Here is a 27,690-nt window from a genome sequence, read left to right as displayed (position 1 = left end):
AAAAACAGCGAAGGGCTGGATCCGGATGTGGTCATACTTCGAGTAGACCTATTGGGATCAATAGGACTTCCGTTAGTCATGATCCAGAAATGAAAGGTCTTTCTTCACCCCCATTAGGGACTAAGAATACCAGCCAGTCAGGATGAGACATGCAGAGTTCCAATTGCGAGGAAGGCTCTTCGAGACAACCCATTTATTTTACTTAGGTCGACTAGTCCGTGTTCAAACCACGCGCGGCAGGGAAGCGTCCTCGTCGGAAAGAGCCCCTCGCCGGCTTTCCGCGCGCGGGTCCCTCGGGCGAGAAGAGCGGCGCTCCTGGGCGGCCCCACGGCGCGACCTTATTTGGAACTAAGCGCCGCTGAACTTAGGGGACTTGCTGTCTAGCACACACGCAGAGGATCGGGGGCTGCAAGGCTCCAATCCCACGGACGCTTACGCAGGAGTAAATCCAGTGACCTCAATGGAGTTCAGTCCCGAATGGATACGCCTATTAGGTTCGCGTGGCTTCCAGGCGGGCTTGAGCTGGGCCCCCGCCTTTCTTTTAAAGAAATTACGCGCCGAGGAAAGAAATCCCCGGCTAGCGCAGGAGCGCTGCATTATCGTTACGAGGGGCGAAAACCCCGACTTCCAGGAAGGGAAGCGGCTGCTGGGGGCGGAGCTGTTGGTTCCCCACCTCTAGCTGGAGGGAGGGAGAGCGAGCGGGGCACCTTCGGTTTTCCTTTCGGCTGCGTGTTGTTCCTCGGTTGGTGAGTCCTAAGCTACAGCACCGTCCCCTCCCCGCCCTCCGCGGGGGGATGCGGTGAGCAGGTGCCCCCTTTAGTCTCCTCCAGAGCTGTCCTTCTTAGCCGAGTATGGCCTCCCCCTGTAAGCAGCCCCGCAAAAACAGGACCGTCCCCGCCCCCCCCCCCAGTCTTGTATCAGCCTCCTTTATTTCCATTTTTACTTTCTCCTGTCGCATTTCACTGCTCTCTATTTGCTGTTTATTTGCATCTTCGGTTTTCTTATTTTTCTTCTCTACTTATACAAACGAAGCCTAAAACTGCCTGTCTGACCATCGTGTTTTTTCAAAAGTATCTCTCTCCCACCCTACATTCAGCTCCCCGCTCCCATCTAAGGCAACTGGGGAGCATCTATGGGGTGACTGGCTTGAAAATCAACACAGAATAACTAAGGGAACACCTGTATGTTGTCCTCCTTCCATAAGAAGGCCCCCAATGGATTTTGCCTTGGACTTCCATTGGAAGAGGGAGTACCAGGAAGAGGTGTGGTGTCTTTCATAGCAAACTGGTGAATTTACAAAATGTTCAGGTTGAGTAGTTGGGAAGCCAGCAGAAAGGCAAAGTACCACCAGACAACTACCACCCATCAACCCCATCCCAGAATATCCTAGAAATGACTTCGACCAGCCAGAACTTCTTAGCAACCTTATCTAAGCAAACCTGGTCTTTTCTTGTTGCTTTTCTGCCCATAGTTAACTTATGCACCGCTTTTTCCCCTCCCTCTTTTGGCACACATCTTCCCAAATAGGGTTCCCATTTAACTAACCTGGAACTTTTACAGCAGCTTGATTGAGAGAAATGGGCAGTTGAAGCTTTTCACAGCAGTGGGAATAAGTACGATCATCAGCTAATGTCTTTATGTTACTCTGTTTATTAAAGGCATAGCTACAGAGACTGGTTGAAAAACTGGCAGCACTGCTCCCATGCAGAATACAGCTTTCAGCTCCCATCCTGTCAGGTAGGTGTGTGACCTACACTCCTCAGTGGCCTTGAGTACCCACTTTTGAGTATTTATGGTGGCCAAGCCAGACCCAAAGGGATCTTTTGAATAGCAGGACAGCATGGCCCATTGCAACATAAATCAAGTAAGAAAAACCTATTCCAAGTCTGAGTGATGCTTGCATCATTTTCAATAACTGATCTGTTGCTCTTTTGCTGTGGTCAGTTTATAAAAGTGCTGGATTTCAAGTTCACCTGGAATTTCTTTTCCTCTAATCCTGGATATGTAGGGCTGGTTGTAGCAACTCGGGAAGACCCGAATCCCTACTCCCAGCTAGGCTGATATGTAAGAATCTATATTGCTTTCCATTAGAGTTTGATAAGCACAAGCTTGAGATTTGGGAAAGTGTTTTGCCTACATAGAGAGATTCTTTAGGACATGTGAGCTATGGCTCAAATGTAATCTTGGGTTTATTTATGTAATTGTTGTTGTTGTTCATAGAACAAAGGAAGAGAAGGCTAACTAAAGAAGGCACAGATGTTCAAATAGGGCTTTCTCTTGTCCTGCCCCGTAGGGAGCACCCAGCTCTTTTTCTCATTGGGTGTGGTGGTGTGAAAGTTCACCCTCCTTTTGCTTAATTTTTGAAAGCTCTGAGGGAGGGGAGGTCTTTAAGATCTTTAATCTTGTCAATTAATGTTAAAGGTACTGCAGTATTCACTTAGCCAAGGTCAATACTTGTCGCTCAGATCCCCCATCAAGTAGCGGCCACAACTGGGAATGCTGAAAGTGTTTGATTCAATAGAATATGAATTCATTTTTTGCAGGTAACTTTGAATTAGGAGGAGAGCTTGCTGGAAATATTTTTCCCTCTCAGTTTCATTTCTGCTCTATTGAACAACTCTCCATTTCTTTAAGTATTGTTACCCCTGAAATCTGAGATTCCTCTCCAAAGGGTTGTGGAGGTAGGTAAACAATACTGTTTGCAACCCAATAATGATCTCCTCTTTCTCCCCTCCTAATTTGCCCCCCTAGACATGCTACATGGCACTTAAGGTGACTTCCTTAGGAGAAATGTGAACGTCTGACACTGGTTGGGGCCTATGTTTGTGGGAAGTGCTGGAAATCTCCTTGTGCCCCCCTCTGATGCTTAGCCTGAGTGGGAACCTTTGAGAGTGGTTCTCTGCTGGCTCCTGTCTTCCCCATCTGTCAGGTGAGCGCTGTGGCCACCTCAGGCTCCTTCCGAGTTACTTCAAAGAGGTGGATCTCTGTCCTTTTGCACAACTGCTGTTTGTTGAGTGTTTTACAAATCTTTATTGGGTTTGTTTATTTATTATAATATTGAATACCTTGCGCATTTAATCTCAAGGTAACTTTCAAGGTGGCTTTAAAACAATATACAAGTGCTTAAACACAATACATCATAACCTATGAAATCTAGCAGCATCAAAAGACAGCACTGCAGTAAAATAAAAACTACAGCTGAAGAGCAGATGCAGGCCAGGGTTTTTGCTTCAGTATCACTCTCCATTCTCTCATTTTTCCATCACTACCCAAGTATGTGTAACAGATATGAGATCATGGAAGCAGCTGACTTGAGAGAGAACAGAAGTTCTTAGGGTTAGATGGAAAAGTGAGAGGGCTCCCCAGGTATGATGACAATCAGGGAACCATCTCTTGTGCCTAGGATTATTTATAAAATGCCTAAAGTAACGAGGCCCTGTGCACAACATAAAATAATGGACACAGGCCCCACTCTCAGGCTTACAATCTAAGGCTGGAGACAAACAGTAGCTTTTAAGGGAATTGAAGATGGTTTGGGGGAGGCTTCATTTCCCGTGGTGTACACACATTACTTCCTGCTACTACATCTGCTGAAACACGCTCTGCATGTTTGTGAAACAATAACTTTTTACAAAAATCAGTGAGAAGCCATGAGCAGTGCTGGGAAAGACTCCTGCCTACACCCCTGAAGCCCCACTGCTGTTCAGTGCAAGCAGTTCTGTGTTAGACTGCCCAGGGGGTTGAGTTGGCTTAAGGCAGCTTCCTACGTTCAGGAAGGAAGGAAGGACTGAAGGAGGTGTACACAGGAAACAAAGGGGCCAAGCACATTTTTGGATATAAAGAACCCCAGTGGTACGGGAGCCGTAAGGGAGAAAGGGTGTTCCTGGGCATGTAATTCAGTGGTGCCAGCTGTGCCTTCCAAGTACACCTGAGTTCCAGAAACTCCCATTTAAGAAGTTAAGCAGCGCCTTTGGGGATTCAGGAGCCCCTTGAATGTCAGCTTGTTGAAGTTTCTTTGTTGCTTGCTCAGCTACACTGCCTCGTGGGTGCAATGGACAAGGCTGTCTCGTGGGTCAGGAACCTGCTCACTGGGGAAGAGGCAGAAGAAAGTAAATCGATTCTGCAGAGGAGTTCATGTGTTGAGAGGGAAGCATCCTGCTATGCCAGCATCAATGGTGGGGATGCTGCGGAGGTCTCCTGCATGCCTTGTGCTGGCATCAGCAGCCGGGGTTCTGTCACCTGTCCTACTTGCCAGGGCACCGGGAGGATCCCCCGAGGTAGGTGCCACCTTGGAGCATGGCTTTGCTCGGGCTCTGTCCTCTGGAGCTAACCAAAGGAGAGCCTTGTTGCTTCAAAGCCAGGGGCCATCTTGTCCAGTACCCAATTTCCCAAAGCAGCAAACCAAATACTGCTGGGAAGGCCACAAGCAGGGCTTGGGGGCGTCAACCTGTATAGCTGCTTTGGATCTGTTTAAAATATGGCTGCTTTAAAAAAAAAAGGAAGTGTTTACAGGCATTGCTGTATCCTCTTTCAGGCAGGAGTGGCTAGAACTACACACACCATTCTGCATGTATGCCTTTATTAAATGGACCACGCCAGTGCTCTCCCGTCTCTGAGCCATGACATTCCTGGGGGTCTGGTTTTCCAGGCCCTTCCCTAGCTTTTGTTCTTTTTCCTTCTTAAATGTGTATTCTTTTTTCAAACACTTTGCTGATTTTCACTCCTCCTGCCTCCCGTTCCAGAGCAAGAGCGGCAGCTGGTGGCCCTCATTCCATATGGAGACCAGCGGCTGAAGCCCAGACGAACGTAAGCCTGTTTCTGTACTGGTGCTGTTCTCTCACCTTCTTTCTGCTGCCTCATTCCTGCCTTTATCCCCACTTCCTGGGAGCGGCTTGTCACTAATGACTTGCAGAGGGCTCTGCTACCGCTGATCTTCACACAATCTGTTTCCGCAGAAAGCTGTACGTATCTCTCACGGTGGCCATTTGCCTGCTGATGACGTGTCTCATGATGTACTTCCTGTTCCCACGCTCCATCCTGGTGCTTCCCTCTGGACTCAATGGCTCCTCCATCTCTTTTGACAATTCTTCTTACAGCATTACCCTCAATATGACTGTGAGTTCCTTGGGGATGGGTGGGGGAGAGGGAGAGAGAGACTGGATCATATTTGTGTCTTTAATCCCTCTTAATCCCCCCCACCTTATGTTGAGATTGTACGGCAGGGGTGCAAAACCTCAGCTCCAGGGGCCCCCAGGGATCCCAATCTAGCCCTTCAGGGGTCCCTAAAAGTCCACACCCGCCCCGATCATTGGGTGGTATCCTGGCTTTTGTGCAGTTTTTTTCTCCATTCTAGGTGGTTGAAATACTTCTCCTAAGGCTTCTTTACTGGCAGGAAGAACTTTAAGCTACAATAGGCTGGAATTGTGCCCCCCCCAGTCCCTTTTGCCTTTGGCCCCAACCACCAATGACATGTGAGAGCCTATCAAAGGGAATTTTGCCCTCAGGCTAAAGGAGGCTCTGCACCGCTGTTGTAGGTATGTAATGTAATGCACACTTTTGCTTTAAAAAAAAAAAAAGGAAAGAAAATAAAATAAAATTGCTGGGCTCAAATATGCCTGGAAGAGATGTCCTTAGTGATCTGGAAGTCCCTCTAATTCCAGATTTCTACAACTTGGTGGCAGCTGCTCATTGTTCAGGGGAAAGCACTATGTGTATGCTTAGGGTCACCCTTGTCACAGCACGTGTTCCAAGGCTGAGCATTGGCATTCAAAACAGGTTGTGGTGCTGAACTTTGCCCAGAATGTAAGGTTTGATCTTTGGAACAAAGGAGCAAATGACTAAAAAAGCCCAAGGTAAATAAGATTAGGAAGAACTGGGGCTGCTTTTTGTCCAGTCCCTACTCCCAGTAGGGCTGGCATGAGGATGGTTCCACTTCCTTTTCACTAAAAACAGAAGTCTCTGAGAAATCAATACCAACCAGGGATGTGACCATGTGTATCCATGTGTAACCCCCATTAGGCTGCACTCTCTCTATTTAAACAAACAAACAAGCAAACAAACTGCTTCTTTTACCATCCCTTTGGACTTCAAAATGTTGTGTGGTTCAAGAAGAGGCATTGCATGGAAGCAAAGCTGCTAACGTCTGTGTCCCTCGATCTCACTGTGAACCAGCTCTTTGTGCATTATGCTGTTTATTCTTGATACCATTCTGGGGGTCAGGGCTTTACGGTTTGCCTACTGCTTTGCATGGCAAAACTAAGACAGGGCTCGTGGTTGATAACCCAAGAAAGAGTTGCTTGCTACTTGGAAGGGCTAGGACCATGTACAGAAAACTCAGATTTATTTGCTCAGACCATAACAATTACCCTTACGATAAAAACTCCAAATGTCCTTTTTCAGCCACAGTCCTCTTCAAACTGGAGACCACTGAAGCTCAGAACACTGCAAGGGCAGGGGCCATGTAGGTGCACACCGACCCTCTCTACCCCTATACGCTTTCATTTGAGTTAAAAGGAGCTACAACACATGATAGGAATGATAGGTGGTGGCATGAGGGAGGGGAGGGGGATGGATGGTAGATGGAGCATGCAGAGGAGGACCTAAGACTGGAGTTAGATAGGCATTGGAGCTCTCTGTATCACAAGTCGGCAGAAGAAAGGAGGTGGTGAGCCCTGCATTTATGCGTAAACATGCACAGGACTGGCCTCCATAAGGTGCTAGCTCTGTTTGAAATTAATTACATCTTTAGAATGTATAAGCAGAGCAAATCTGTAAGTCTGATGTTCCAGTAAGCTTGAATAGTTACTTTGCTTGCTTTATTTTTGGGTAGACTTGTGTAAGATGCCATGCTGCAGCTTACGATAAGCTATGCAAGAGGTTGATTATCAGAACACAGAGTGAGAATTTAAAAGCACATATATTATTACAGTTTGACATAATGCTAACACACACATTTCAGTGTTCTCCAATTCGCAGAGGAAAAGGATTGGGACTGAAAAATCAAGGGGAAAGTGTAGATGCATGGAGGCTAAGCTGCAAGCCAGCACACACGACATGTAAAACGGTAGAATGTGTTTACTGTTTACCTGGTATGGAAGCGAAGGCTGGGGGCTTTAGCTTGCAATTTCCATGCTTTTTGGCACCTGAATAAATCTGTAAGCAGCTCTTCCCTTAAACCTGGGATGGGAAGCTTTCGGTCCGCCAGCAGGCCTCAAATCAGGCCCCTCCCCCAAGCCCCAGCCCTTCAGAAGGGTGAGGAGAAGAAGAACAAGGGAACCTCGGCCTTGGGCCTACAGCCCAGTCGGCTTTTCTCCCACCACTGCTCCCTTTCCCCAAGGGCAGTGGGAGCAAAGCCAGCTCCGGACTCAGCTGTAGCCTCAGGGAGCACTCCTCGCGGCTGTGGCTGAGGCTAAGAACATCAGAGGAGCCATGATGTGGGCGCAGGCCCAGGGTTCATCTAGTCCAGCACACAGTGGCTGACCAGCTGTCGACCAGGAAGCCACAAGCTTTGCTTCTGCTGCTTTGCTTCTCCCTCGTCTTCCCCAATCAGGGAAGATGCAGGAGGGGCAAATCCAGTATAAAAGTCAGCCAGCGCCTGGAAGAGTGGTTCCTCCAAGCACTGGCCAAGTGCCTTTCCCCATGGAGAGGGAGAGAGCAAACTGGGCCAGAAGATGAGTGGGAGGGGCTATGACAGAGGAGGAGCTCTGCAGATTGGCCCCCTGGGGGGCAGATTGCCCCCTGACCACTCCTGTTCCCCACCCCTATTTTAAACAGAAGATTTTTCTAATTCAGTGGATGTTCTTGTCCCTTGAAAAGGAAATTCATTGAATTACGTTCACCCTCTTTTGGGAGGGGAGTGGAATTGAACTTGACGGTCAGTCTATAATAGCATTTATACTGGGCTTTAAAATATTGTAAATGATTCACACATTCACCGTAATATTTCTAGCAGTTCTGTATAGTTGGCTATTTTAATTATCAGCATATTATTCCTGTTTTCATGGTTGGTCCAATAGTTCAAAATGTGTGAGCATGGTAGGAATACAATATATACCTCATTTTTCTTTAGTTCTTGTGGTGTATGTGCGTGCACCTGCTAAAGCTGAGGCTATGATGTGGTTTGCACATAACACTAACCAATGGTTTATTTAACTCATAGTTAACCCATAGTTTATTGCCCTATCCAGGGTTTTTCCAGCAGACGATTGAACAAACCACAGTTTGTTTTCTCAATCCCTGGGTTGTTTGTTTTCCTCCTCCTTTGCCCAGTCCCTCCCTGTATCCCAAATGTCTTTGTGGTGCTGTAGTACTGGCATCTAGAGTGGCTGAGTTTGTTTGTTTTTTTACCACTGTTGTCAGCCACCTCTGTAGCCTGGGGAAACAACTCATGAACAACCCACGGTTCTGGGTTCACACATAATGACAGCCCATGGTTTAAACAACCCAGAGTTCACAACTCAATAAGAAACTATTTATTTATTTATGAAACTATGAGTTCTCTTTCTACGTTGTTCATGGTTAACAAAAGTGGTTTGTTGTCATGATGTGCGAATCCAGCCACACTAATCCAGAATTCAACAATCCATGGCTTAAATAAACAATGGGGTAGCATTAGGTGTGAACTAGGTCAGTGGCTTTTGACAACCCTGTAATGTAGTCCACTGTTGCTTATCACATACTGCGAATCAAATAAATATAACCTATATTAAAAGAAAAGTAGAGTGGAATGCTAAAGGAAATGATGAGCCAAGGCAGAGAAGACTGCATATCAAGTGAAATCAGGGCCACACACACACAGCAGCTGCACATCACACATGTATGTTGCAGCTCAGGAGCACACCACATGCAAACATGGGCAGCAGCATATCACACACAGATAAATGCAATAAGGTGCATACACCTTATTGCATTTATACAATACAGCAGCATGTAACATGCAAAGACAGAGGAGCACGCCATACAAATAGAGGCAGAGTCCAGAAGCATGCCACGTGCAAACATATTTTCTATCTCTTGTTTGTTTATACAAAGGGAGTGAAATTGATTAGACCAGAAGCTATTCCGGAGCTAGTCTTGTCAATTTAATCACCTTATCCACTTGTGCTGAGCCTAAAGAAAACTCTAGGGAATGGACAGATCTTTTCCCATTGTTCTGTACAGTTGCCGACGCTCCACAAGCTAGATTAGAGCTAGTGCCACAGTTCCACTCAAGAGGAGCCTTCCATTGCTCTGCATACCAGGAACCATGCTGATTTCATGATCTGTACAGAGCCTTGCACTCCTGTGGAGCTGGCTCCTGTTTGTCTCAAGGAGCCGGAGGGATTGTACTGGTGGATCACCTGATGTTCAGCATGTTCCTTCTCAACATACCCAAGATGCTTTCTGTAATTGTTGTAAAAAACAAAACCCACCCTACTTTGGTCACCTCTCATCCAGATTGCTGTAACACACCCTCTCTCCTGGCCTTTCTTCCCCCACCCACCAGTACATTTAGATTACCATCTAACGTACAGATTGGGAACTCTTCTGGGCAGGGAGCATTACCGTTTCCATGTTTTGGATGGCATCTTGCACTTAGTGTAGGAGTAGCAGCAGCACAGAGGGGCTCTATGTCATGGGAAGGTAGTAGCTGGACGGAAGGGCAGCTATACCACAGAGTCAACTTATTCCCTCCTCCCATATGTCATTCTCACCACTGGTTTCTCTCTAGAATATGCTGAACGTGACAAACCGCAACTTTTACACTGTGCACGTGGCTCAGCTCGCTGTTGAGGTCTTGCACAAGGCACTGGTGATCGGGAAGAACGCTGTGATGACTCAGCTGGACATCAGACCCCTGCAGGGGGCTCAGGTGAGGGCGGGTGGCAGCATGTTCACACGTCTGTGGCATACAAGCTGCGGATGAACAGACTGCACTAACTCTCCTTGATTTCTTTGTAGATACTTTACAGCATCTCCAGTAGAATCCTGGATAATAACACTTAGTAAGTATTAATGTGAGAGTTATTCCTGCATTTGGGAGATGCTAATTTTTTTTATAGTGAATGCTGTCCACTGACTAAAGTTGTCATCTGCTACGTTACTGTGTCAGGCATTTAACCAACAATAAGTGTGAAACAACCTGTTATTTAATAAGCAAAAAACCTTCATCTTAGTAGGAAAGATCATCATTATTATTATTTTTTCTTAATATTTTATATTATTGAATTGGGGGGTTGGACTCGATGGCCTTATAGGCTCCTTCCAACCCTACTGTTCTATGATTCTGTGATTACAGTAATGTTAAAGAAACGCAGCACAGCCAAAATGGCTTCAAATATAAGCAAGTTCAAGGCCCATCGGAGTCATCTAAGATCCCGGACAAGTTAAAGCTGCTTGATTTAAAACAGAGTACTGTCTGTTTTGGTTGCCTGCGGGGCTTCTTCATTTTTACTGTTAGACAGCAAATGGCTGTGTATTCACGTTGAATGCACATATTGTGAGGGATTTATTTTTCATCAGAATTGTATAGAGGAGTGAGCTGCTGCACGTGTGCCTGCTCAGCAGGATGCCAGTCCATTCCAAAGTCCCAAACCTTGGAGCTTTGTTCGCCAGCCTCACCGCTTGATCGGATATTAAAGGTGGATAGGGCAATCCAATGATCCTGCAGTGCCCAACTGCTACAGCAGTGGGCCTGATGTAGTCATGATTCTGTGCTTAGCCAGCAGCTCAATAATTACCCAAGATCAGACTGATCAGATTTCAGATGAATTAACAGTGGCAGTAATTGCCACCATTCCCAGCTTCGTGCTTATATACAAAATTATACTGAGTCCACCAAGCCCAGCGCTGACAGACCGCATCTCTTCAAGGTCTTGGGCAGAGGGTCCCTCCAGTCCTGCTTCCCAAGGTCCTTTATCACAGGAGATGCTGAGGACTGAACCTGTGAACCGCTGCGTGCAAAATAGGTGCTCTACCACTGAGCGATGGGCCCACCTGGCTTGTGATTGCTAGCATGGAGGGGGTGTTCAGATGATTGCAGGGGGGAAAGAAGCCATTGTGACTTCTCCCCATGCCATGCTGTTGACATAATTACCTGTGCTGCAGCGCGGGTTGGCCTGTCATCCAAACCCAGTGCAGACAGGGGTGGCTTCATATCCACCCTACAACCCCTACTACAAGTTGTGAATTGTAGGGTGGGTGCAAAGCCACCCCTAGCTGCACTGCATCCGGATGACATGCCAACCTGCGCTGCAGTGCTAGTCACTATGTAAAGGATGGGTGCACATGCGAGGGCTGGGGGAGAAGCCATCATGGCTTCTCCCCCACCCCCGATCATCCGAGCCCAGACGGAGTGTACCTGCTTCATCCACAAACGATGGGGAAACCCATCCCAATTCATCTCAGAGTATAAAGGGTGGCTGAAGTTTATTAAGTAGTACCTAAACTCTGACCTTTCATATGCAGCCTAAAACAGCTTCCTCCCTTCTCTCTTTCTGTGTGTGTGTGTGTGTGTGTCTTCCAGCAAAATTTGCACATGGTCCAGAATAAAAGTTCACAACGTTCTCCTGCACATACAGTAAGTGTACTTCCCTCGGAAATGGCTGACTAGTTTGTGCTCTCCCTCCTACAACCAGCTCCCCCGTTCCTCGTCGCATCCCCAGCATTTCCAGCCAGAGAACAGCCCATGATCATAGGATCATAGAATAGTCGGGTTGGAAAGGGCCTACAAGGCCATCGAGTCCAACCCCCTGCTCAATGCAGGAATCCAAGTCAGAGCATCCCCGACAGATGGCTGTCCAGCCTCGTCTTGAAGGCCTCCAGTGTGGGAGAGCCCACCACCTCCCTAGGTCATTGGTTCCATTGTCGTATTGCTCTAATAGGAAGTTTTTCCTGACGTTCAGCCGGAATCTGGCTTCCTGTAACTTGAGCCCATTATTCTGTGATGGTCCCCTCTTAGTTCAGGCACTGTCCCCTTCCCCTCACTTGGCCCTTTCTTCCTGCCACGAGTCCGTTCACAAAGCCTCCGCTGAGCTCCCCTTTTTCCCTTTCAATGCCAGGATGTCACTCATCTCCAGAAGTCCTTGCACTGGTTCTCCTGGCCATGAAGTCCTTAACGTTCTCCTCCTCAGCACCCTATCTCTTCCCTCTCACTACCCACAAACTCCAGCTGTTTGCCTATTTGGTCTGAGTTAGTTTATTATTAAAATGATTATACCATGCCATTTGGCCCTATAGGGTCTCCAACAACCCAACTGGCAGAACAGAGGATCAGTAACATAATACCACAGAGAGGGGAAAAAAATCACACCAACCCCAAAACATGGTGAAACAAAATTAACCAGCTTCCAAAAAGCCAATTAAGAGGGGGCCATGCAAGCCTCCCAGGGTAAGGAATTCTACAGCATGGATGCTGCTGCTACGAGAAAGACCCCCTTTACTTTCTTGTCTTCCTTTCTCTACTCCCCACTCCTCCCTCCTCAAGACTGGCTTGGTTAGCAAGCCTTTCCAGAATTAACCAAGCTGCTCCTTGCTTGCTCCTAAGTAGCAACCTGGCTCTCCCCTCCCACAACTTCATTGCTCACTGTCAGTCATTTCTTGCATCTGGCTCACCATCTCTTCCTTGCTCATTGAATATCAGTTCTAAGCCTTCAGGGCAAGGACTTGAATCACTTCTGTATTCTGTACAGCAGGGGTGGACAGACAGTCGTTCTCCCTCCCAGAAGCCCCTGCCAGCATAGACAATGGTGAGGATTGCTGGGAGATGAAGTCCAAAACATCTGGAGATCTGTCTGCCCACCTTTGCTGTTCAGCACCTAACCCTTGGCTTGGTAAGCTCTTCAGACAGTTGTTTCTATTGTGTTGCTCATGGCATGTCATTCCTGGTGAGGTCAAGTGAGACCAGAGACTGGAAGCAGTGTTAATTCCTAAACGGAAAGGTGCTGGGGCCTGCCTGGAAGTCCTTAATCTCAGATTGAGGTTGAGGGTTAGCTGTGGTCGGCAGCAAGGAAACAAACCGCCTCTGTGCCTGTTCAGAAGCACACTTATACAGAGGTACCAGGGCTCAGCCTTGCAATCTGCATAAACTCTCATTTCATAGCTGAACCTTGACACTAAAACAAGTCCTGGGGCTGAACCCTGGACTCGAATTAAGCCATGGTTGAAAGGAGGGTGGTGGTGGTGAAGAGGGACAGCTTTGTGCATGTTTGGTGGGTCATAACCACCAACCATAGGTTGGGAACTATGCATGGGAAAGAAATGGTGGCTACAGTTGGGAAGTGGTTCACATTTGCAAGGTTTTTTTCTTTTGAAGTCTTATTTTTGTCTCTCACCAGAGGTACTCTGACTTGCTCCTATCTCTCTCACTTGGAGCAGCTGTCCTTTGAAAACTACCAGTATGTGGACTGCAGAGGTAATGCCATTCTCCCCAGCATGTCCTGATTCCACACTTCCCTGTGGCTGCCCTGAACTCCTGGAGGGGCTCCCGAAGGCTTCGTTTTCTGTTCTCATCAGTTAAATCGCATCAGCACTATTTTCATCTCTCCTGTGAACCAGGTGTGTGTTTTGCAGCTTCGATTCAGTATTGCCAATTCTGCTGCAAAACAAGAGGGCAGCTGTGGCAGGACATTTTCTCTTGTCAAGAGATCTGAGGCTGTTTTTTGACAGTGTGTGTCTTGAGGGAGCAGCATAAATGCATCCAATGGTGGAAAAGAGAATGCAGACAAACCACGCTGAAACTGGAGGTTTTTGTGGTGGAATTTGCATAGATGGGGCATGTGGAACATTGGCTGGCTGCTCAGATCACATTGACCTTCTATAAATGTTTCCTGGAGGCTGCTGGCCACGGGTTGGGATTTGGGGCAATGAACCTTGCTGTGTAGGTTTTATGGAGACCTGGGAGCTGACTTTGGAGGCCTTCTTTGTTCAGAACTACCTTCCCCTAGGCAGTGGGGAGGAACCTTGGACTTTGCAAGCACTGCTTCTCAGTGAGTCTGTGTTTGTATTCCTTTCCTTTCCCACAAGCTTCCTCCCTGGTCATTATATTAGCTGTTTGCAACATGGAGGAGGGGGGAAAGAGTACACCGCATTGAAATGCCTTAGAAAGCCACAAATATCTCCATGTTCAAATGCTGCCTTACGACAACTATCCCCCCCTGCCCTCAAATCTTCTTTTGGGCATTATTGGGAAAACAGTCATGTTGACATCAAGTTCTCCATAATAAAACAGTCTCATGCATTGTTATCACCGGTGGTGTGCTGTGTTTCTTTGCGCTTACACAGTGTAACAAAAGAGACGTGTGACTCTAGGTGGGCTGGGAGCATGTGTGCAGTGCTGCCTAGTAGCCCATTGGAATTACTGGATGAAAAACACTGGCAACAAGTAAGGCGCTTTGGGCACTGAGAAAGGCCGCTCCTTGACTCTTACGGTTGCTTCCCTACTAGCCCTTTTTTCTGGAATTGCCATTCCTTGTTCACTCACTTTTCACAGAGAATCCAGATAATGCCTTCTTAGAATTGCCACAGTTCACTGTTTCCTGGGCTTTTTTCAGACCTAATTTGTAGCAAATTTTATTTCTTTATTGCAGTGAAGGGCAAGTGCAGCAATATCCAGTATGGGCTAGGAAACAGCTATTGGGGCTTTTCAAGACCCTTGTGCCATTTAATGGAACGCTTACAGTGTGCAGGTGTTGCCCATTTCTATTGCTTTCTTGTTGTAGCAGCTGGGGGATTAGTTATGAACAGCCTTTTGATTGCCCCAATGTCAGTTTCTTTTCCAGGAAAAAGGGGGGGGGGTGATTTTATTATTGATTTCTTCTCATTTTGATTATCTTACAGCAAAATGATGCTATTTAAAATATGAAAGGGGGGGGGAAATGAGGAGAAAGTCATCAAAGCCTTCCTTCCTCTGGGAGCTGAAACTGTCATTGAGCAAATTTAAGAGATTATTCATCACTAATCCCCCCAGCCTTGATCAACCAGAAACAGTAAATCAGACAGAACAGGGAACCTCTGCTTTTTTGTGTGACTAAACATTATAGAAAAATCTTTGCCATGGGGAAGGGCACTGCTGGATACCATAGCACTACGTTAAGGGCTGTGTGGAACCTCTGCTTTCAATTTCACTTCCAGCTATTACAGAAAAACAATGCCTCAGCAGTACTTAGATGACTCTAGTGTGGAAGTAACCTAAATCCTGTCCTAAGTTAGGACATCCATAATAAGAGAGAAGAAATAAGGAACGTACCATTCCATAAAATAGGGAAAATTAATATAGCTTTCCTTCTGGGTAATCCCCTCTTGACTGCTACATTGGAGGCATGGAAAAAATGGGGGCTGAAATTAATACCATATTCTTCACCCCTGATGCCCTTCCTGAGTTGTCATTTATTTTTTAATGTTTATAAATGTACTCCGTTTCAGGACTGTGTGACTCAGGGCTTGCGCACAGTGGAAGATCTGTTCAATTACCTCAAACCAAAAAGTGGACCTCAATTAAAAGAACAATTACAGGAAATTAAAACCAACTGGTTCCAATTGGCCCAAATTACACATTTTACCTAGATTCCTCAAGTGAAAACACAGGTGGTACCACCTCTAACCAAGTTTGAACTCCTACTGAAATTAATCCCAACTCAAAAGGTCTGGTCTTACAAATATACAAAATGCTTATATAAATTTCAGTGGGAGATACTAATGGTGTAAGGCAGGTATGGGAAAAAGATTTAAGTATCACCACTGAAGGTCAGTGGAACTCCTTGTGGGCTCTATCCCTGTACTAACCAATTTCATCTAAGCTGAAGGAAAATGCAATTAAAACAATATATAGATGGCATCTCACACCTGTAAAAATCAGTTATATTTACAAGGGGAGCAGCCCCCAATGCTGGAGAGGCTGCACTCAGGGACCTTTAAACACATGTGGTGGGATTGCAAAGTCATAGAGAGGTTCTGGGTAGACAGATTTCATTTGGCAAGAAAAGTTATAGAAATCAGGGCATATGTAACCAGCAGAACTGGGATTACTATCCCTCTTCGTGGGGGACAAGCACCTACTGCATAAGGATTTACTAACATTCTTTTGGAATGCAGCAAGAATGGAAATCGTGTCAGTCTGGAAATCTACAAGTGGACCGTCAATTGAAAACTGGGAAAGGAACCTTTGGATAATGCTTTACTAGAAACATTAACCAAAGAGCTAAGGGCCATGTGTAATAATGCACCTGACCATGCCTTTTACACATGCTGACAACCCTGGATTTCTTTAGCCACCCAGAGTGGTGGGGGGGTTGACACCTCCACAATCATGTGATCATCTGGAAAAACCTAATTAATACTCCCTAACTAAATCTAGATTGATAGACCTTCAGGAGGACGTTTAGACCTACAGTTTTATATATGCAGATCATTAAATCAATATATGGAGGCCACTGTCGATAGGTTATTTCAGGCTCGGTGTCAGTTGTGTTTTCATGTTGTATTGTTCACTGACAAAATAATAATAATAAACGAAGTTAGGACATCCATCCTCTACCAAAAGCATCTCCACCAGATTCCTGTCCAATCCTTTCTTCAAACATCCCCCAGGAAAGTTTGTTCTGCTGCTCGTTTCCAGCTAACATTTCCTTCTAAATGTCACCAAAGAGGTGTCCAGTCCTAACAACTCACTACAGTGGTACCTGTCCTTCTGTTTTTCCAATGTAATGTTGCGTACCGGCTCTATGTGGTGGGAAGTTTCAAGGACCCAAAGAGGGAGGGAAGCGTTATGCCCGATTTCAAACACAGGAGCATGCTTTGGGTCTGTGACTGGAGAGCCTTTATTGTATGGTAGAGAGGGCTCCCTGTGTGTGGAACCATTGACTCTTGATGGTTTACTCTGGCAGGTGCACAGGCATTGGCAACATTTTGCCCTCTAGCACAGAGTTGCAGAAGAGGATCTCTTCCAGCTACTGCAGGTGCTCAGTTGTTACCACTGTTGTGTATACTCTGTAGTCTGGAAGAAAAAAGAGAGGCCATTGGTACCAAAGCTAATCGAACAAAAAAAGGCCCCACAATTTTTCAGAATGTCTCCCCTCATTCTGACTAGGGTAAATTGTCAGTGAAGGATTGCATTGCTTCTTTGTTGATGTTAAAACAGCTTAGAAGGGAAAATCTGAAGATGTGACGGGGGGCAGGTTTGAATGGGGGTGGCTATTCACGGCACAGGGAAGGGCACAAATCTTAGAGAGAGGAAGAAGAACAAACTTTACTGGGGAGAACTTGATGGCTTCATAGCTGGCTGCATTGGAACAGGGCGTCCTGACCAAATATCACAGCCAAGAAAACTCCACTGTCCCCAGCTTTCCTTTCTGACTTACCGAGTATCTCTTCAGCAGTTTACCACTGTGTTTCTGCACGTGGTTTGTGTTGCATGGGCAAGGATCTTCCTTGACCTCTGCAAGAAATTGTAAGTTGAGAGCCAAGCTAAGTACACTTTGTGGAATATATTTTGAGGTGGTGGCCTTTCTGCAGAGTACCAGTCTCTCTTGACTGAGTAACCACAACAGGTCTGCTGGCTGTTGGGCCTGGGGAAGGATTGGGGCTTCAGCACTTCTCTTAGAAAGGATGACCGAGTGATTACCTTAGCTAGCAGAACTAGTTTCCAGAGGTATGCATCTCCTCCTTCACTTCTATCTGCTACATGGTGATAATGACACTAGCCTACCTCACAGAGCTGTTCTACAGATGACTAAGATAATGACTCCATGAAGCATTCTGAACACCTGAAAACTACAAATGCTAAGCACAGAAGGCACCATAGACCAGACTTACCTTTCAACAACCCAGGATTTAAGGACGTCCCACACAAAGATTCCTAGACCTCGGGTGGGGAACGTGTGGCCCTCCAGATGTAGTTGGAGTGCAACTCCCATCAGCCCTAGCAAGCACAGCCAATGGTAAAGGATGATGGGAGTTGCAGTCCAACATCTGGAGGGCTACATGTGCCCCATCCCTGCTGTACTTGATGGAGTTTGGTGTGACTCAAAGGGCTGGATCCAAGTAAGTTGGACTAGACTTACTAGGGGATTGGACTTGATGGTCTTATAGGCCCCTTCCAACCCTACTAGTCTATGAAGTTGGTTCCACTTAGGTCCCACTGAAATCAATGGGCCAAGTTAGTTATGACTTAAATTAAGTCCTGTTGATGGGTAAATGCAACTAACTCAGTCTGGATGCAACCCCTAGGGCTTAAAACTAATACCAAATACCAAGACAACATGGTTCCAATGTAAAATATAATCTAACTCATTTTGATATCTTGTTTTAGCTATGAAAAATAGCATGGTTTTCAGGGATTTCCCAAGGATATTTTTCAGTTTCACTTTGCGATACATCAAGATGCAGAAGAATTTACCACTAATAATCTACAAGTACCACACCCAGATATTTGTGCCACTAATGCAGCTTGATTAAGTTCCCCCATCCCTGGGGAGCCTTTTATCTGCTTGATTGGTCAATGGGTGCCCAGGAAACAGGCCACACCTGGCCATGCAGCTGCTTGTCAGCCATTCGTTCCATTACTTATGAGCCCCCAACAGGTGTGTGTGTGTGTGTGTGTGTGTGTATATGTGTATATGTGTATGTATGTGTATGCCACTGGCTGTCCTTCTTGAATGGTTAGTGCCCCACTTTTGTCAAACCCCTTGAATTACAGCTGAAAGTCCTGACTTGGCTCCCATCTGGGTGTGTTTCCTTTCAACTTCAATGTGGTGGTGTACAGAGGCCAACTGCCAAAACAGTTATCCTTGTTCCAATATTTCTGGCCATGACTCAGTATGTTATACTGAATAGCTATCAATAATGTTGAATAATTCTCTCCTCCGATAAATTGTTGATGTACACCCACCCCAAATGAATCTTAATTAATTTTCTACATTATTACAAACATAACAAAGTATATGAAATAAACAAGTTGCTTTCTGACTTCACTTTGCTACCAGCTCACATTTGACCACATTATAAGAATCATATTTTTTCCTATTTGTGTTATAATGTACTGAAAATGGATCTAGTTACAAGGTGGAGTAGGCTTATGATTACTATACCCTACAGCAATCTGAAATACTTTTTAAATTCACCCACATGTGGGCTGAATTTTTGGGTGGCATAGACTGGTCCTTGTAAGCAGTAGAATGCACCTCAGACCATTCATGTCTAATGATTAATTCTAAAAATGAAAGGGGCTGTTGCTCAAGCCTGCCTGGAATCTTAAAAGCATGAGGGTTGAACTAGTTGTAGGTACTCAGTTGTAAAATATCCTCTGTTCCTGCACAGATGGATCTTCTTCACTGATAATCTATTCCAAACCTGCATAATTTGGGAAAACAGGTCCTAGGGCTATGTCCCGGCTCAAATTCAGTCACCTTAATTTCTACATAAATGCAAACTCCTCAGAATCCCTGTAAATCCAGTCTCAGGTGATTATATGATCTGTGTTCACTTTGACCAGTAGCTAGCAAACCCCTCATGAAGACCATCTTGAGCAGTCAGGCTGGGGAGAGAGAAATTGCTTGTTGGATTCTTGGACATTCCCAAGGCTCATGGGGTATGGGGAGCAACATATGCAGGGTGTACAGCAGCAAACACCTTCTCTTATATGCACCTCTGAATACTCCCTGCCCTTCTGGATACTCCCTGCCACTTCCCAGGCCTAGCTCCCAACTTACCGTGTGGTGATGGACTCTGGGGCATCATGTTGGGGGGCAGCGGGATGTATTGCTTTTCTTTATTCTCCCCTGTAATTTGCTGCAGCTGCCTGCCTTCAGAGGCTCCTCTGCTGTCCTGTTTAACACACAAAGGTAAGGGCTGGTGAAAATGGCGAGGCTGCCTTTTCCTGGCCAATGCTTGTTCATCTTGGTCCAGGTATTCATTCCCCACTCCACTCCGTGCCTGCCATATCCTTCCCAGCCTGCCCTTTTGGTCCCTCCCTTTCCATCATCTGGAAGTGACCTGTTCTCCTGTCCTCCATCACTGCTCTGAGCCAATGGGTAGCTCATTCTGCTTCACCATTTATGCAGCAATAATAGATGGCTAAAATCCTTCTTGTCAGTCGTTCTGAATTTCTCCCCTCTTCTTCCTGACCTCTGCTCCTTCCTCTTTGCCCCATGCCCCCTTTCTCATCTTCTACCCAACCATTTGCTCATTATTCCTTTCCACTGGTGCCTGGCATTTCCCTTTTCTGTCAGTCCCCCTTGGCCTCAGGGTGAGCAAATGAGGTTGCTTCATACCAAGTCAGAATCTTGTCTACTCATTGACTGGCAGCAGCAGCTCCCCAGGGCTTCAGGCAGGGGCCTTTCCCAGCCCTGCCTGGGGGCTCCAGGGATTGAACCTTGAACCTTCTGCAGGCAAAGCATGCCACTGCCCTTCCCATCTTTCCCTAGCACCACAGGCAGAGCCACTTTCAAACACTTTGCATGCATAAAGTCTCCAATTCAGTTCCTGGCGAGTGAAAAACTCTCTTCCTGAGACCAGTCAGAGGCAACGGTACTGAGCTAGATGAACCAATAGTCTAACTTGGGCTAAGCTAGAGGGGCAGCTGTGTTAGTCTAGTGCAGCAAAAACAACAAAGTCTCGCAGCTAAAGGCGAACAAATTGTGGCATCTGCTTTTGTGGACTAGAGTCCAGATCATCAGATAAGCTACAGGTATACATCTGCGTTGGAGGGATCCTTAAGTGGTGCTTTCAGACAAGGCTTATATGGCACCATCACCCTGTCTTGGTCATGGAATGTTATGGGGGTCCAGACTATGTTGTCTTCAACTCATAACCCTCCTGTGTTTTCCATTGTGTCCCATCTTTTCTCTTACTGCAGATATTCTGTTAAAAAAGAAAAGACTGAATAGTTGCACAATGCCTTCTCATTGGTAGCACTAGGAGCCCTCTATCTGGAAACCCTCTAAGACAGGCAGGGGGCGAGATCGCCTCCCTGCATCTTAAAATACCTGGTCTGACTGCTTTACATGGGGCCAATGCAAAATCAGATCATTTAATGTAAGGGTCATAACAATTTCCACTGTATTAAGTAATGCATAGCAGGCATTAACATCACAGCTCGACATGTATTGGCACTTCAGCTTTTGGGGCTTACTGTGGAAAGGAGCTAAGATTGCTAGTGGATAATGCCATTAACAGGTGCCTGCTGGAGACACACAACATTGTTTTCCCAAGATGTTGTGAATGTTGTAACACTCGGGCACATGAAGCCATCAAAACATCTCCAACGTAGTGCTGCAATGAAAACTACCACTGAAAATATGAAGGCTCTTGATATTCTTAATCGATCTTGGGCACAGTGTCACCTACAACTGTGTTGAAGAAATAGGGACTGAATTAACATTTGCATCACCTGATGAGCAGTGGAACCCCATAGAAGCAATGAAATTATCTCCACCATTAATAACAGGAGTTGCCTGGAATACAATGCATATGTCAACACTATTGATGGAAAGGGGACTGTCCATGACACAGTTGGGATGTTTTCAAAATGTTGTATGGGAACCCCGAGGAGAAGAAACAAATGACATTTTACTAGAGCCCTCAATAGCAAAAAGGAAGAAAAAACCTCTAACAGTGTCTGGTTTGGAGCTAGAACCATAAAGGAAGACGCCAAGGGTGCTTCTAGACAGAACTCCTAGCACTGCCAATCAAAAGACATTGCGCAGCTCTTCCACCTTTTCCTCCTTAACAGATTTCCCACAGAAAGGAAAACGATGGAAGAAGTGATGGGAAAACACAAGAGACGGTTCCAAACAGAAAATAACAACACCTGAACCCCCTGTAAAAGCTCAATAATGAGGCAGGGTTATTACAAATGTATCTTTGCTTCTGAAGGAGCAACACTTAAGAAGAAGAAAGATGGTAGAAAAGTAGTTGAAGCCAAGGTGGAAAGAGATTTAATGGGATGATCTCTGTACCTAATACTACCACACAAGAGAGAGAGAGAGAGAGAGATGCTGGGAGTACTGTCATATCCCTTTGCCCCAGTCCCTCTTACTTTGTGTCAACATAGATGCAATTGTGCTTCCAATGTATAGTTCAGTTCTCATGAAGGCACTTAAAAACAGAACTGAAGGTCAGGAACTATCTTCCATAGACTGCACACTGGCTGATGGAATGTTCCTTCATTCCTCCAACATCTGGAGGCATCTCAAGATACATTCTTGTAAAACTGTATAACATGAGTGGCGGTGATGTGCAAATTCTTTTTGTCAGGACAGTTATTCCATCAGTAAAAACCCATGAATGAGTCAAGATTAGCTGCTGTTACCAGCAGCAAGCAATTTTTGGAGCAGAAATGAGACAATCTTCTGCTTTTGTTGGAGCACTGAGGAATGATAACTTCAAAGAGGCTCTGGTGCCATTTCTAGGGAAAGCATGGAAGTTTGATGCTTACAAAATTCTTGGTTTCAGGGTGCATGGAACCCTGAAATAAAAGTGTTGGTTTTTGCGTACTGTGAATGATAGTATGCAATGCAGAGTTCCTTCGAATGCACCCATGAAGAGACAGATTCCCAACTAATTTACCGCCTTGCGACAACATGTACCTCACCAAATAACGTTGTCATACACCACAATAAATTGGTCATTCTTCTGGGAAACATTTCACTCTCAAATGATGAAGTAAAATTTTGGATGGAAGTAGGCCTGCAATCAAAGGCCAGTTTGAGGTACACAGGTGTGAGACTCACTGGAAACATCAGTGTGCTAATCCCTACCTGGATTTCATTGCAGTGATGTGACTACACAGCCTTTTCGAGAAAGGGGAAGATTTGGCCTTTTAACATTCTGAAAAGAAATGAGAATGGACAAGGTGCTTTTTCTTATTTAGGGCTCTGGAGCTGGAGTGGGGGGTGGGATAGAGAATTTGTGTTGGGGTTTTCTAGGGGTTACATGTTAATTGTTCTCAATGTTTATGTAATTGAAATAAATGCAAATGTATTCCTGTAGCCAAAAAACCCCCTTTGACTTTATTGCTTAGCTAGTTCATTTGAGAACGGATGTGCATATTTCCATTTCAGTACAGTGGAAATTATTATGCCTCCAACCATACTAAATGGTGGGACTGCGTAAAACAAAGATCCATGAAATCAAAAAGGGATCCTCACGATTTCATAAGATTTTTAAAGAGGAGACCCACAAAACCACCATCATATCACAGGGTACACCTGCCTCTGTGGACTGAACCAGAAAAATCATGGCTCGGCCACTCGTGGGCACAGCCACGGCACAAAAGCAGGGATCCTTGATAGGGATTCTCTTGACTTCATATGATTTTTACAGAGCAAATCTCCCAAACTACCATCATATCACAGGGCACACCTGCTTCGACTGACTAAACCAGAAAAATCATGGGTCTGCCACTCATGGGCATAGCCAGGGCCCAAAAACAGGGATTAGAGTCAGGGATCCTCATCATTTTTACAGGGAAAGGCCCCCCAAACACCTTCATATTGCAGAACACATCCATGCCCAGGGAATGAGTTACAAATAACATAGATTTGAGGCTTCATAACACCGTCATGTTGATTAAACCGTGGATAAGACATGCAATTCAATACGGATCCTCTGAATTTTTACAATGAGTCCCCCCCACCCACAGAACTCATCTTTGTTCAAGTATGCACACTAAGAATCCCAAATCTGCTGCTTCACCTCAAATGATGTGAACCATTTACGCGAGGCATGGTTCCTGATGTATCATCTGGATCTTATATGTAGGGCATTCAAAATCATAGCTGAATCACAAAGCAAATCCATGTCAGCAGCATGGATCCTATATTTCTCAGATCCAGCATGGCAAGAAAAAAGATTAAAGATGTAGTTCATCATGGGTCCTCTGGATTTTAATATAGTGTCCCCACAAATGCATCATTTCATCACAGATCACATCCATGGCCACAGAGCAAAGTATTAAAATTATTGATCCTGTACTTCATGGAGTGTGATGTAAAAACATGAATCCGTAATCACACTCCCATGCTTCACAGAACCATCATGGCATAAAAACATGGATTTGGGGACATGGATCCTATGGATTTTTTTAACAGACAGTGCCACCAAAATTACCAGCAAATCACAAATCATTTCTGTGTCCATGGACTTCATTATGAAAATCATGGATCCACAGATTTGAGGTGCTGTCATGCCGGAAAACATCGATCTGAGGCATGGATACTCATGATTCCCCTGGATTTTTATGGGGATGCCTCCAAAATCACCATCAAATCACAGATCATGTCTGTGTTCAGGAACTGAACCATACGTAGCACTGATCCAGAACTTCATAGTATAACTATCGTGAAAAGTTTGGGACTGGTAGGGAAGAACAGATAACCTTTCAAAACGTGCCAGTCAACCCCTCCCTTCAGGATGTTCTAAGTCACAAAGGGCAAGGGTGCTTGGGCTAACTTAAACAGGCACCTTGTCCACATCCTTGGGGGCAGGTGTGCTCTCTGATATGGTGGTGGTTTGGGGGATTTACTTTGTAAAAATCATATGAAATCAAGAGGATCCCTGCCAAGGATCCCTGTTTTGCACCTTGGCTTTGCCCACGAGTGGCTGATCCATGATTTTTCTGGTTCAGTTTGTGGAGGCAAATGTGCTCTGTAATTTGATTGTGGCTTGGTGGATTTGCTTTGTAAAAAATCATATGAAATCAAGAGGATCCTTGCCTTGGATCCATGCTTTTGCCCTTTGGCTGTGCCCATGAGTGCAAGAGCCATGAATTTTCTGGTTCAGTCCACGAAGGCAGATGTGCTATGATGGTGTTTGGGGGTATCTTTCTTGTAAAAATCGTGATGATCCCTGAGGATCTCTGCCTCAGATCCATGCTATTGCACCATGGCTGCGCCTGTGAGTGGCCAATCCATGGTTTTTCTAGTTCAGTCCATGGGGGCAGATGTGCTCTGTGATTTGATGGCGGTTTGAGGGATTTGCTCTGTAAAAATCATATGGAATCAGGAAGATCCCTGCCTTGGATCCAAAGTTTTTGCACCATGGCTGTGCCCACGAATGTCGGATCTGTGATTTTTCTGGTTCAGTCCGTGGGGGCAGATGTGCTCTGTGATATGATGGTGTTTGGGGGTATCTTTCTTGTTAAAATACTGGGGATCCCTGAGGATCCCTGTTTTTGTGCAGTGGCTGTGCCCATGAGTGATGGATCCGTGATTTTTCTGTTTCAGTTCATGAAGCAGATGCGCTCTGTGATATGGTGGTGTTTGGGGATATCTTTCTTCTAAAAATCATGAGGATCCCTGTTTTTGCACCATGGCCGTACCCCTGAGTGGCAGTTCCATGATTTTTCTGGTTTAGTCCATGGGGGCAGATGTGCTCTGTGATATGATGGTGGCTTTGGGGGTCTCCCTTTTAAAAATCATATAAAATCATGAGGATCTCTGATTTCATGGAACCTTGTTTTACTTTCTTCCCTAAATGGTCTGATTTTGGATTGGCCGCATGTAAATCAGTGAGTGTGGGTACTTTAAGGTGTAGGAAGGGGATCTCTACCAGGTGGTACAGTTTCAGCCACGCCCCTTATAATGTAATGAATGGTCCCCGTTACACCTTTTTGGAGGGGGCTGAAAGGGGGTACAGGCCACTGGAGGGAGCAATCCTATAGCCACCAGGCACTGTCTAGAGGGCCATAGGATTTTTCAGTTTCTAGGAACCGAGTGGCAGGGCTCCGACCCGTGCCAGGGCTCCGACCTCAGTTCCCAGCGTGCACACTCCTCGCCCCTCGTACCCGGCACGGTTCTCTCCGCGCCGGGAGACGGCGCGCGGGGAGGGCGAAGAGACCACAGAGGCCGCTTTACGAGGCTGCGCGCACCCGCGCGGCCTCCAGCTCCCGCGCCCAAGTCCCCGGCTAGGCGCGCGAAATCGCGTGTCCGCCCGAAGCGGCCGGGCAGGAGCCTCCGAGTTCGGGGACTGGCGTCCGCCCCGCGGGGCCGCGCTCTCAGTCCGCCGGACCGGACACTCGGGAGCCCTGTGCGCCAACGGAGACTGCCCGTTTCACCCATGTCCCTGACGATGTACTCATTGACCCCAGAATGGGCCCGCGGGGCTGCCACCTCTCCAGCGCCCCGGCAGTCACCCGCACGACTGCAAGCTTTGCGAGCGCCAGCGCCTGTCGCGAGCCCCCCGCCCGCGACTCAGCGGCGCCCTCCGGCCGGCTTCTGAGGACGGGCAAACCCGGCACCGCTCAACGCTCCTTTGGCCCCGCCCGCGCAGCCTTTGGCCCCGCCCACAAGCGGCGCCGCCCGAGACTCCCCCCGCGGAGCCGCTGGGCTGAGGGGCCGGCCGGGCCCGCGCCACGGGGCTCCGCGGGAGAGCGGCAGGCGCCCTCCAGGTGGCGCACGCTCCCCCGCGCCCCTTGCGCGCCCGGCGGCGCCCCTCCGTTCTCCCGCTCCGGCCACCGCTGCGCCGTTCCGCCCACGCATTCCCCGCCCGCCCGCTATCCCCGCTGGGCCTCGACTGCCCCTTGGCCCTCCGGGCTCTCCCCGGCCGGCCGCCGCCGCCGCCACCTGCATCAGCCGCAGCCGGCGGTCCGCCAGCATCTGCCTGCGCCGCGCTTCCCAGTGGTAGCCGGCCATCGTCCCGCCCCTGGGTCGGCCGCGAGGAGCCGCGGCTGCGCCGTCGCCGGGGCTCACAATGCGGCGGCGCTGGGCAACGGGCGCGACGCCGGAGGCCCTGCTGCGCGTGGCGCCCTCGGCCGCCGGGGGGCCGCGGCCGCTCTTCCGAGGGCTCGTGGTCGGCGCGCCGGGAAGGCCTTCGGAGGCCTGCCGGGCAGCGCGCTGAGAACGTTCCCCGCACGTTGTAACCCGCACGATCAATACCCAAATTGAATGGGGATAAATGCCAAGTTCTGCACCTAGCAAAAAGAAACCACATGCACAGTTACAAGATGGGAGATACGTGGCTCAACAACACTACAAGCGAGAAAGATCTTGGAATTGTTGAAGATCACAAGCGGAATATGAGCCAACAATGTGATGTGGCTGCAAAAAAGGCAAATGCTCTTTTGGGCTGCATTCATAGAAGCATCGCTTCCAAATCCTGGGAAGTACTAGTTCCCCCCTCTACTCAACACTGGTTAGGCCTCGTCTGGAGTACTGTGTCCATTTCTGGGCACCACACTTTAAGAAGGATGCAGACAAACTGGAGAGGGTTCAGAGGAGGGCAACAAAGATGATCAGGGGACTGGAAACAAAGCCCTATGAAGAGAGACTGAAAGAACTGGGCCTGTTTAGCCTTGAGAAGAGAAGACTGAGGGGAGATATGATAGCACTCTTCAAGTGCTTGAAATTTTGTCACAGAGAAGGCGGCCAGGATCTCTTGATCATCCCAGAGTGCAGGACACAGAATAATGGGCTCACGTGACAGGAAGCCAGATTCCGGCTGAACATCAGGAAAAACTTCCTGACTGTAAGAGCAATACGACAATGGAACCAATTACCTAGGGAGGTTGTGGGCTCGCCCACACTAGAAGCGTTCAAGATGAGGCTGGACAGCCATCTGTCAGGGATGCTCTGACTTGGATTCCTGCATTGAGCAGGGGGTTGGACTCGATGGCCTTGTAGGCCCCTTCTAACCCTACTATTCTATGATTCTATGACAACAATTCCAAGATCCTTCTCGCTTGTAGTGTTGTTGAGCCACGTATCCCCCATCTTGTAACTG

General features: G+C 47.0%; 2 protein-coding genes across 11 annotated transcripts; one reads left to right on the top strand and one right to left on the bottom strand.

The window, feature by feature from the left end:
- The first annotated feature begins 169 nt into the window (after positions 1-169).
- On the top strand, positions 170-14,224 carry TMEM106A (transmembrane protein 106A). Of its 9 annotated transcripts, none has more exons than XR_014792210.1 (11): positions 718-746; positions 1,659-1,737; positions 2,752-2,929; positions 4,031-4,277; positions 4,743-4,806; positions 4,956-5,115; positions 9,710-9,850; positions 9,940-9,983; positions 11,504-11,557; positions 12,217-12,367; positions 13,314-14,224. XR_014792210.1 is itself a non-coding variant. In XM_084857289.1 (10 exons), exons 4-10 carry the CDS (start codon positions 4,052-4,054, stop codon positions 13,417-13,419), a joined length of 795 nt encoding a protein of 264 aa, XP_084713415.1. In that variant the 5' UTR covers positions 170-494; positions 1,659-1,737; positions 2,752-2,929; positions 4,031-4,051; the 3' UTR covers positions 13,420-14,224. The 9 variants fall into 9 exon arrangements, 7 of the variants coding, with proteins under 7 accessions (XP_084713415.1, XP_084713419.1, XP_084713412.1 ...); XR_014792211.1 differs by having other exon boundaries at positions 718-807; XM_084857289.1 differs by lacking the exons at positions 718-746; positions 12,217-12,367 and adding an exon at positions 170-494.
- A 2,223-nt stretch (positions 14,225-16,447) lies between these two features.
- CCDC200 (coiled-coil domain containing 200) lies at positions 16,448-26,620 on the bottom strand. Of its 2 annotated transcripts, XM_084857294.1 has the most exons (4): positions 26,535-26,620; positions 19,683-19,797; positions 17,334-17,410; positions 16,448-16,969 (listed from the first exon to the last, which is right to left on the bottom strand). In XM_084857294.1, exons 1-4 carry the CDS (start codon positions 26,601-26,603, stop codon positions 16,943-16,945), a joined length of 288 nt encoding a protein of 95 aa, XP_084713420.1. In that variant the 5' UTR covers positions 26,604-26,620; the 3' UTR covers positions 16,448-16,942. The 2 variants fall into 2 exon arrangements, with proteins under 2 accessions (XP_084713420.1, XP_084713421.1); XM_084857295.1 differs by lacking the exon at positions 17,334-17,410 and having other exon boundaries at positions 16,772-16,969.
- Between the last annotated feature and the right edge of the window lie 1,070 nt (positions 26,621-27,690).

Source organism: Heloderma suspectum, chromosome 5 (genome assembly GCF_057233095.1).
Source record: "Heloderma suspectum isolate Gila_16-S chromosome 5, 16-S_ref, whole genome shotgun sequence".
Lineage (NCBI taxonomy): Eukaryota > Metazoa > Chordata > Lepidosauria > Squamata > Helodermatidae > Heloderma > Heloderma suspectum.
This window is presented reverse-complemented; position numbering and strand designations above follow the sequence as displayed.

What these genes read in the sequence shown, in the direction of transcription:
- TMEM106A (XM_084857289.1), top strand. Translation starts at nt 4,052, where the DNA reads ATGGACAAGGCTGTCTCGTGGGTCAGGAACCTGCTCACTGGGGAAGAG. An exon ending in GACCCCTGCAGGGGGCTCAG is followed by an intron (nt 9,851 to 9,939) that starts GTGAGGGCGGGT and finishes ATTTCTTTGTAG; the next exon opens with ATACTTTACAGCATCTCCAG. An exon ending in AACGTTCTCCTGCACATACA is followed by an intron (nt 11,558 to 13,313) that starts GTAAGTGTACTT and finishes GTCTCTCACCAG; the next exon opens with AGGTACTCTGACTTGCTCCT.
- CCDC200 (XM_084857294.1), bottom strand. Translation starts at nt 26,603, where the DNA reads ATGGCCGGCTACCACTGGGAAGCGCGGCGCAGGCAGATGCTGGCGGAC. An exon ending in GCCGGCTGCGGCTGATGCAG is followed by an intron (nt 19,798 to 26,534) that starts GTGGCGGCGGCG and finishes TGTGTTAAACAG; the next exon opens with GACAGCAGAGGAGCCTCTGA. An exon ending in AACTGCTGAAGAGATACTCG is followed by an intron (nt 16,970 to 17,333) that starts GTAAGTCAGAAA and finishes TTTTTCTTCCAG; the next exon opens with ACTACAGAGTATACACAACA.